This window comes from Papilio polytes, unplaced genomic scaffold (assembly GCF_000836215.1).
Source record: "Papilio polytes unplaced genomic scaffold, Ppol_1.0 DF821289.1, whole genome shotgun sequence".
NCBI lineage: Eukaryota > Metazoa > Arthropoda > Insecta > Lepidoptera > Papilionidae > Papilio > Papilio polytes.
In genome coordinates this window covers 4,507,527-4,518,638 of record NW_013527915.1, presented here as the reverse complement: position 1 = coordinate 4,518,638, position 11,112 = coordinate 4,507,527, and the positions used below count along the sequence as shown (strand labels likewise).

General features: G+C 33.7%; 1 protein-coding gene across 1 annotated transcript; it reads right to left on the bottom strand.

Moving 5' to 3' along the window:
* Positions 1-44: 44 nt before the first annotated feature.
* LOC106109451 (C-type mannose receptor 2-like) lies at positions 45-3,432 on the bottom strand. Its single transcript, XM_013290958.1, has 5 exons — positions 3,300-3,432; positions 2,965-3,231; positions 2,053-2,247; positions 691-945; positions 45-556 (listed from the first exon to the last, which is right to left on the bottom strand). The coding sequence occupies exons 1-5, from the start codon at positions 3,358-3,360 to the stop codon at positions 363-365; spliced, it is 972 nt and encodes a 323-aa protein (XP_013146412.1). The 5' UTR covers positions 3,361-3,432; the 3' UTR covers positions 45-362.
* Positions 3,433-11,112: the final 7,680 nt, after the last annotated feature.

The following is an 11,112-nucleotide window of genomic DNA, read 5'->3' as shown; positions in this document are numbered from 1 at the left end:
TTATAACAGCATGTATAACATTTAAAGAAATAATAAGGTTATCATTATTCCAAAATTATTTATTTAACTAAACATTTAACGGTATCATACAAAATTACCATTAAAATTAATTATTTTACAATGTAATCGCTCCGTAAAAAATCTGTTTTACAATATTAATGGAATACAAAGTACACAGTTTTTTAAAGTGATATATACAAATATGTACAAATTAAGTCTTTAATATTTATTCGTATCAAATGTTGAGTATTATTTATGAAGTCTTAGAAATATCTATTTAAAAACTATACAAGTCAAAAAGATAACACTTGTAAAGTAGTCATTTGGTGCTGACTTTGGAGTTTGAATTTAAAAAAAATATATTATACTCCGAATCTATCATCAAACAAGTTGAGAAGTTTATTTTCTACTTCGCATATAAAGAAGCATCTTTGTGTATCACAGCTGATGTCGTTGAGGTGACCGTTGTAGAACATGGAACCGCAGCGTTCGTTCTCTCCACCGTCGGGTTGATAGTTGCCCCACGCTGCGTATCCTGCTTCCTCTAATGTCTCACCTGGAACACACAAATATTCTTGTCATATACATTTCGAACGACAGTGGCTGATCACCGATCCGAGACATGAACCCACACGAGAGGATCTTATACATTTTGGAGCAGTAAAGGTGGTCGTGTAGTTAAATCCATACCTGTGGTTGTTCTCCAACCATCCTCAGCCGTGTCATAGTTGAAGCCCAAATGCACGGCGCCGCGTAAATACCAGCCTTGCACCTTGTCCTTGGGAGCGCTGGCGGTGATATTAACAAGGTGGGCCACCTCCTGCTGCGAGTTGACGATGGCTAAGTACGCCTGCTCAGCATCGCACGCCTCTACCGCCTCTCGCCACGTCAGAGGGTGCAAGTGGAACTTGTAACACCTGCCCAAATCCACATTGTATTTGTAACCTAAAATGGAAAACGTTTGTGTGTGTTATTCATCAATATTACTAATTAAATTTACAGTTAAGCTGTAATTTCATGGAACGCAGCAGACGGCAAACGTCCGTAGCAGTAGCATGATTCCGAGTCTGATATGTATATGATTGTAATTGTGTGTCGATTGCAGTCATACAACGGAGTCGGTGACTAATAATCAATAGTCGGTAAATAATGCTGTCTGGCGTTATAGCACTTAGATATGCCGCTTGATGCTGCCCTTTTCCGTTTGCTGCGTACTACGAAATCGCACCTTTTATCCTAAATAAGTTAAGGCAAAAGAGAGCATAACGAAAATCATCTTTATTTACAAAGCGTTTATAAGTGTGTGAGTAAAGTATGTCGTTGTCACGTAAACACTTGTTGTAACGACAATCTCGCGACCCCAGTGACCTAAGCGATAAGAACATTGATTTGCACATTATGAGTACATCTATACTAATATAATAAAGCGTAATAACACTTCTTTGTTATGTAGGATGTCAGAATCAGAGCATATTTTTGAATTAACGCTTTTTAACAAGATTTACATCTACGATAAGGAAAAGAATTGCTCTACGAAAAAGGACCAAATCGACAAGCTAATAGCAGCAAAGAAGCAAAGCATGGTTACTTAAATTTTTAGTAAATAGTAGCAAAGAAGCAAGGTTGCCATATATAGCAAGGGCCTTCGTTGGCATTTGAGCATTCGAATTTTGACGTTAAAAATTTTGATTGAACGTAAATATTAAAAATTACTTTTATTATCTATGAACAGTACATGTATATGTACAGTACCAATACACCGTGTAACAAACAGAAGTGTCTTTGTTTAATTATGGATTGAAAATTATGCAAAACATTGTACATCTTTTTTGCACAATTTGCAGTCTACAGATATAATAATTACATACATCAGCAGGACAATAAGACATAAAATGTAATTTTTTTATTGTTACAATCGTTTAATATTATATCTCTATAGAGATAAAGTTTTATGAAGTTTGTTAGATTATTTGTTAGTCAGCTTTATCAATATTTCAAATGTTTTAAATAAACAAAGACTTAAAAATTGACCGTTTACAGCTTTATTCATACCTAAATATGGAGTGTTGCATTCTTCATTCCATTTCAGCGATTGTAGAGTCTTTTTGCAAATAAACGGAAACTTCTTTGAGCATTTCTCGTCATTGTAAGAGCCCTCTGTCTTCATCACAACGCAGTCTTCTTCACCGTTGGCATCATTTGGCTCCCCGAGACTCCATTTGTTGTAGATATCCCTGACTGCGATTCCTGTAAATATTGAATGAACGAATTAAAAAAATTGTATGAAAAAAATTCGTGCCAGTAAAGATTTGTAAATAAATAGAGAAAATTACTGTATTTGTAGTAATCGTAGATTTTATAAATTATCTTAGTAGCTACAGAAAGAAAATTAGTCAATCTCTGACAATCCCAGTGAGTAACAAACCTATGATTGTCATTATTTACTAGTATAAAGTTTATATAAATCAATGGTATCTGTTTAGTTTTGTTTTTATTGTTTATAAGACTGCGTCACGCAGGTGATTTCCCCTTGTAACCTTGATTTGTAATAATTTAAAATCATGACTAAAAAGATTATTAAATCTTTTGCAGGTCTATAATTTATAACAGGTTTTTCCGACGGGGAAAGTACCTTAAAGCTTATACGTAAGTTTTTATTACCTATTGTATGTCACAAATGCGGTAATTTTACCTTAATTAAATTTACTAAAGCATTTAATGTTGGCATTTTATATAATCTGTATAATAATCTAGTAGTATAAATAAACTCACGTCATTATTTAAATCGAAATGACGTCAAAGTTACTAAATAAAACCACACCTGCGGTAAGTTAGTCTCAAACTGGTTATTATTAAATAAGCTTGATTTTTAATTGATCGTAGTATCGCACACAATCACAGTTAACTTATTCACGTCACTAAGTTTACATACACGACCATGAAGTTAATACGTGTGTTGCTTACCGTCTACTGTCTTGAAGACTCCTTTTGCTAATTTCGATGATATCCCGACAAACACCCATCCGAATAAGGGTTGGGTCTCATTCATGTGTGCGAGGACCACATCAGCCTCGTTCTGGTCTTCAGGATAGAAGAGTGTAGCGCCTTCTAGAGCACATCTTTTCTTCGCTTGGTCCCACGTCTTGTGTATTGTGTGTATTTTGTAGAAACTGCTCGTATCCTCCAAATATTTGTAGTCATCTCTAAAATGTTTAATTTGCGGTTGTCCATCTAAAATTTGATAACGATCACAAAACAGGTCATGGTCCGAGATTCGAAATGATTATAAAATTACTTACACGTGATATGAAGGACGGATTTTATAAACAATAAGATGAATAAATATTTTACGCGTGCCATGTTGTGTTCGCTCACGATGTGAGCGTGCGCGAGCGGCGGACTGTCTTATCCGAATGAGTAAAAAGCAGATTCACAATCGAGCGTCGTCGCTGCCACTTAAACAAGATTAACAGGAAAACTCAGCCAAGAACAGCATTTGAACAAATATTTTAAGTTTGAAATTATATTATCATTTGATAGAGTTGTATTGGATACACGGATGTTTAAAGTTGTTACTACTTTACTAATCATACCTACTAAGTTACTATATTTGGCGAAAATGTATTTGCCACATTTGTAATTAGTTGTGGTTGGCAATTACTTCTGGTAAAGGAAGGATAATTCTGCTCGAATGTTAAAGACACATTAATAATTTAATGTCAGTTGAATTTGTCGTTTTCCATAGGCGTATAGTCATAAACTATTACAGACCTTAAAACAACGAAGACAAAACTATTAAAAACAAATGAGACAGTTATATTTACATGAAATTTGATTTTGTTAGCAAAACTTAGGAGATCTCAATTATTCATAGACCTTGCAAATAAAATGTGAACGTCATAAACCTGACGACTTTGCAAGCATGTTAAATAGTTAAAAAAAAATTACGTTTAAAAATAGAACTTACGATATACATTGCACTCAGTTACGATATAATAATTATAAAACTGAATGACCACAACGAGAGCAATTTCCAATTCATTTTTCCAGATCCATTGTTCGGTTTTACCCAACACATCGGAAACACCAAAGCGTCTACCTGTCGCCTCTGCAACCCAGTCATTGGACTTTTAGTCTTACGTCAAAGATATTTTATAACAATTTGCATATCTTTGTATCCTATTACATGATATCAACATTTTTGATACAGTTCAAACCAAACATGACCTGATTATGACTGATTTCGTTGTCCCTTTTTTCTTATGAAACCGCTTTTTTTTATTTATGTATAAAGGGTAAAAGCAAAACTGTTCTCTTTAGATGTACCGAATTAAACGATAGCATTTTGCTTTGCCATTAAGCCTTATAAAGTTATAATACAATATTGATATTCAAAGTTCTGTCCAGTTTCATTAATTTGCAGACACGGCCTTCAAATACATATTCGTGTGATATATGAATAAATTCTGTAATAACAAGTTTTCGTCATATTTTATAGTATAACTAAAAGTAGTTATTGAAAAAATACTTTATATTCTATAATACGAGTAAATTTTTAAATTAAAATCACGTTCTTGACATTATGATAAAAATATGAAAACAATAATATACGGACTTTTCGTCAAATTAATACAGAATACTGAAATGTAGACAGGATTTACCATTTTATTTCTTTAGTTTTTTTCTAATAAGCTTGTAATGAACGACAGTAAGATTTTAGGTAGCAGCTATTGTGTGATAAAACGTATTTTACTTTGCCAACTTTAAACAAAACAATACGCCTTACAGGATAATGTTCAGTGCTAAAGTTTATCATGTTATGGATGTGTAAATAGTTCAATCGTAGTCATAAACAAGTTGGTAATTAATATTGTGTTTTTTAATTGTTACTAGGCGCGTGCGCAAACCTGACTGAGCCGTGAAGGCTTATTTATAATGATTATTTTAGTTACTTTTGTAATCACAACCAATTGGCTGATGTTTAAAAAGCGAAATTAAAGTCTATCATCTCGTTTGGTCGAAGTGTAGAGTAAGATTTTACGTGTAAATTAGATCTCAACTTGTTTCAAGGTATCACAAAATTGAACTGTTGAGCTGTGGCTCAACAACTAATTGGAGGCTAACGGCTCAATAACATGTGAATGGACGAACCGCAACCACCTTGTAAATCTATATTTGCAAATTAATCTCAGCTGCTAGACAATTTATTGATCTGTTTCAAACATCGAAACATTGGGTGTTACTAAGAAGTAAGCTGCTCCCTGGAGCCGCCAACAATGTCAATACCAATTAAAACTAAAATAAAATAGTTGCCCTCTCCCAGACCTATTCTAAATAATCTTAGTCGTTTCAAGTCACATCAAACAATGTTTAGACGCTGTTCCTCAAACATACATCATAAGTTTCGATTTCCGGCTTAGATGATCAATATGATCCTAATTTTAAGAGAAGTTTTAACGTTAAAAAAAAATCTGCAGCCTATCAATGTTACACAAATTTGTATGATAGCGAAAAGAAGCGAAGCTAAAATTGATAGTTTCTTTAAACCAAAAGTTTAATTTGTTATTTCTTATACATATGTATTTTGATTACATTTCAAATATTGTATTATTAAGATTAATAACACACAAATACCAAAAACAACTAGTTATAACATAAGTAAGAATTTTACATGTAACGTATGAAAAAATATGTCTTAATTTACGTCGCCTATTTCGTGAACCTAACATGCCGTAAGTACGAGGACTGAATTTACTCATGCACGTGATGTGAGGCGTAAGCTGATCTGCAGATCATCAATATTTCTTGAGTTACCCATGACTAATGGCATCCAGGATTATAACTATGTGTTCCTTTATAATTAGTTGCTCTTAAACATTGTCCTCTAGAATGACGAATAATCCGTAGAAACAACTTTAACAGCTGTTCGTGTGAGATGTTATTGTTGATGAGGACCGCATCGAGTTTGTTTCCTTTAATTGAACTTGACTGACAGTGGATTTCCCGACAGGAATTTCCTCAACCATGAGATACTTAGAACTAGATTAAATTAATGGTACTCATGAGCCAGTAATTAATGATAATATCTGATATTAGGACGTTTTCTCTCTACATCTGTTTACCTACCTAGTTCCTGTATACCCCATATTACGTTTTCATTTTCTGTTTCTTCTATCTATCCGGTGTTCTCCAAAAGCGTGACAATTGGTAATTGTTATTTCTTAAGTGGTAAATAACATGCACATTTTATTTATCTTATAACATTGAAGCTTCAAGGAATAAAGTGAAGAAATAAAAGACAAAATTATTTTATATCGAGGTGTAAGTTTATTCGCATAACAATTTTTCATACAAATTTCCTCGTTTTGTACACACCTTTTCATCGTTTTGTTTTGTAGTTATCTTTTATAAAAGTTGACTCTCTAAAATTTTTAACATATCGTCATGTCTGTTCCCTATATCTAGTTCGCTTCACCGCAGCGGTTAAAACATATAATAAAGGATTCACTAAGGCAAAAGTATTATTAGGGGGAAATAATTATTACCGCGGACAGAGATAGTATAACGAAATAATATACAAGTAAAATGTGTTTCGATGAACACGGAATGGGCTCTTATCGCGAAGTATCAGCCTTCCTTGGTCGACCGAGTGGCAGTCGCGCGAGGGGCCTCTAGCGCCCTCTACCTTAACAATAGTTGTAACAGACATTGCACAAGTCGCACTGGTATCGGTAACTGGCCACGAGGCTGCCAGACACACTTCATAAGATAATTCCTCACTAAATAACAACTAAAATCACTTTAAAATCAATTCAAAATGTACATTATTCAGCTTAATTCAAGTTAAACAAATTCTAATCTGCTACAAAAAAATTAGCAAATTTAAATACAAAGATCACCTAGTCCGTCTATGTAAAACTTAAGTATTAGCGAAACAAGAGCGAGCGCCGGCCGCGGCTCACTCTACTTTATTATGCCTTTCATTGTACATTCAACGAATTAATAGCGAAACATATTGCGTTGACACATTAAAACTAAAAAAAATGACTGTACATTTTATATTTTATATGTAAATATTTGTACATATTGCACTCTGAAGTAACAAAACATTATTAAGAAAAATATCTGTCGAAACGAATATATACGCAGAACAAATAGTATCAGTAAACACATAGTCAATGAAATTATTTTGTAATCACAATTTTTCGTAGCTCATATATTAGTCTAAGTCCCTATGGCTTACAAAGCTTACAAAAGATAAATACAGAGGTCATTTACAAAAAAAAAATATACTTCTACCCAAATAATATAAAAATAACAACAGCCATCTGTACTTTCTTAGATGAATAAAATTAAACATATGTCAAACATATGACAATAAAATCTAAAGGTACCTATATACAAATTTTAATGGACACAGCGGACCACTACCCCGTGGTCCTCGCGTCGGTAGACTGGACGTGCCACGCTTGGTCACCGCGCACCCCTCCTTCCCCCCCATTGCGAACTAAACAGTTTTGAAACAACATTGAAAAAAAAACAACCGGTGCGACCCTGCGACGTGGACAACGGACAGCGGATACATCGAAGATTAACAGTTATGTAAAATAGTGAAACCTTGTTGTACCATAACTTTAACTTACATATTGTCTATTCTGAGAGGAAACTGATAAATCTTGTTGGTATCTTAAACCCGCCTGACGCCGCGTAATTTAATCGTCAGAGGGAATACCCAGTGGTCAACAGCGTAATGACCCGGTGTCCACGTCGCGAGGTTAAACATGCCCCCTCATCCGTCCCCCGCCTATCTCATAGTCGCTCGGACGCGCACATCTCAGCAAGCGACAAAACTTATCGTCGTACTTATGTTTCATTATCAGCTAAGACACAAATTATATTAATGTTTTCCCATTACTTATTACGTTTCTCGTTAAGAGATTAACATTAGATCCTTAATAAACCTATTATAATTTCGAAATCGAATAATATGTATCAAAGGCGATTGGCTGTGCACCGACGGGGTCCGTGAACTATGAAGCTACAATGAGTCCTACGCATCGAATGATTTATAACAATTTACTTATCGAATGGCAGTTATAATCGTCACGAGAATCGCCTCGGGCACGGCGTACATCGCGCCTCGGCTATAAGGCATCTTACGTAGCGGAAATACATGAACACGCACGCAATCTACGGATCACAACTCAAACGTTTCGTAGAAAAACCCCTCGCTATGACCGCAAACATACCGCACCATCAAATTACGTTATAATGGCAGTGTGATTGTTACGCCCCAGCCCTAAACAGCAGAGACCTAAGACACTCGAGTGACATTTTGTGCTTTTTATATTTAATCGCCTACTGCTAGAGTAAAAATAAGTGTATAATTCGAAAAAATGTACACCCGACCTTGCGAAGACGTGAACATACGTTATTAAAAACAAACAATTTAACAAACTATTTTTTTTCTGATGGCTGAGAATCAAAATTTCCAACCCTGTCAAATCATTTACTCATATTTACATCTCACAAAACATTTTGTCCGACAGATATTTAAAAAAGAAAATTAACTGCAATACAAATCAATGATATTTGGTTATTTGATAAGACCATCGATTAACTTTTAATTAAATTACCGTTTCTATCTATCCTAAACATTCACGTCTACACAAAGCCGAGGTGAAGCATCCTAGCGTCGGTCCGCGGTGCACGCCTCATCACACACAAATCTATATTAAGAAATGCATTTCCAAAAAACAACAGTCATACAGATCATGTAAATCTACACCACAATATTAAACGGCATGTAAAGAAGACACATTCAACACGCACCAAACAGACTCTTAGTTAACTAGTACAATACGAGTGATGTGATATACGCACTGTGATGACGTCACTATACACGAATACACGATCCGACAGACTGAATTAACGAAGTTACTTAACACCTATTGCCTTAGATGAGCCTTGATTGATATATTTGAGACTTTCACCAAATACTTCAAAATTGCGTAAAATATTTGAAGTAAAGATTATTTTAATTCGTATAGTTTTCGGTCAAGTCTTCAATATACTGTTACCTCGTGAACAAAACTTTGAGTAATGTTCCAGCTCTGAAAATGTTTGGTTAACTTTTAGTGACATTTGAGTAGTTACTATTTGACATTTTACTAATGTGTTACGCTCACCTAAGACAAAGTGTTAGGTAAATATGCCTACTGGTAAAATATTTAAATACATAGACGAAATTGATTAATATTAGGAAGTGTAAAATATTTAATTAAAAAATTGATTACAACAGTTATAACGTAATTTGATATAAGCTCTAAATGTTGAAAAATAGTATTCTTATAGGAAACTTCTTTTATTTTCAAATATACCATGATTATGACAAAAGTCTTTTGAACACAGGCATTTTATTATGCAATAATTTTGTAGTTTAGATTGCTTTAAATTACTAAAATTATATGTTTTATTTTTTTGATAATTTATCTGAGATACAAACTTTAAACTTTATCTATGTATTAAAATATTTAATAAGTGGCATGTATACTTATGTATAACTGAGATCGTTTGAATTTAGGATCTATGTTATATGACGACGTAACATAAGGAGATAAGGCATATCGTACACGAGTGATCACGGACAGTTAATACAGGTTTGTAACTTTAAAATCGAAATGAAATTCAAATTACCATTAAAAATTACCTTTAAATTGAAAATATGTTTTTTGCTAAGTTCAAATATAAAATTAGAAACCTGTATTTTTCATATATTATTTGTGAGACAGATGCAGTTTTATTAGACATCAAATTACGTGCATGTATCCTATCGTTTCTATAACATTTACATCACTATTCCAATATTGTTCCCATAGAGTAAGCTCGGCCAAACATCATACAATATATACTAAAACAAAAAAAAATAGAAAGGTAAATCAGCTGCCGTTAAGAAATTACAAATAAAAGTTAGTCTTAAAGATTAATTAATATAATTTATACAGATTAAATAGAAATAAATATCAATTTGGACAGATTTTTATGGGCTCTACATTTCTAACTTCGAACCTATAACAGCTGCCTGATAACATGCACGTAACTTGATATCCTAAGTAGAATATTTAAGTAACAAGTACGTAGAAGTTTTTAACTGGGAACTGTGACATCTGCCTCAATATTACAACGACGTTTAATTAACTTTGTTAGCTTATGGCGATACTTATTGTAAATTGCACAAACTGGTACACAATGTTGCTTTCAAACTCGATAACACGAACATATGGTTGCATTAATACACGATTTATGGTACTTTAGACACAGATATTGACTTGGTGCAAAATAAAGTTCTCGACGAACTAACGACTTAACTATAACACTGATAGACAGAACTTCAAAGCATTTCAGATATTTGATCGTAACACATAAATCGGCACATGACACAACATGTTATAAATGTAATCACAGCAATAAATTATAAATAAATCGACAAGTCGAGGGACACGGGCACAGGAAACATTAATCGAAACCAAAACTGACACACAACACGCCTCATAAACTATATATGAACTAGGGATGGTCGATACTAAGCGTTGTTTAATATTGCATCGCAAAACCGATGTATTGAACACATATCGAAGCCAGTAACATCAATAGAAGTAACCAGCAAAACCCAATCGAGGAATTTTTAAATAACAGATAATTAAATTTCATCATTAAATCTATAAAAAATATATACAAATACATAAATATGTAATAAATACTCGGCCATCGATGCCTTTTATTCGATAAACGTGCGTGTCTGTGTCGATATACAAATATCTGTGATTTCGACCATCCCTAGTTTAAACAAACAGTCGCAATTCAGCGAACGACGTCGCTGACACAACTTATTGTAACCGAAGGCGCAATATATTACATATATGGATAGATAAATCGAAAAGGTGTTTTACCCACAATTTTGGTAAATAAACAAAACTATCAACTTTTTCATCCAATAGAATCTTTTCATATATTATTTATTTATAACTCTCGTAGTGTACGTATGTGTAATTTAGGAGGTGTACTTATCGAATCTTACAGTAGTCGTATCCGAGTGACCAACCGAGCCAGCCG

Excerpts from the sequence above, each read along its gene's own strand:
- LOC106109451 (XM_013290958.1), bottom strand. The coding sequence starts at position 3,360 with ATGGCACGCGTAAAATATTTATTCATCTTATTGTTTATAAAATCCGTC. Across the intron at positions 3,232-3,299 it reads ATCCGTCCTTCATATCACGT|ATGGACAACCGCAAATTAAA; the intron begins GTAAGTAATTTT and ends ATCAAATTTTAG. Across the intron at positions 946-2,052 it reads ATGCAACACTCCATATTTAG|GTTACAAATACAATGTGGAT; the intron begins GTATGAATAAAG and ends TTTCCATTTTAG.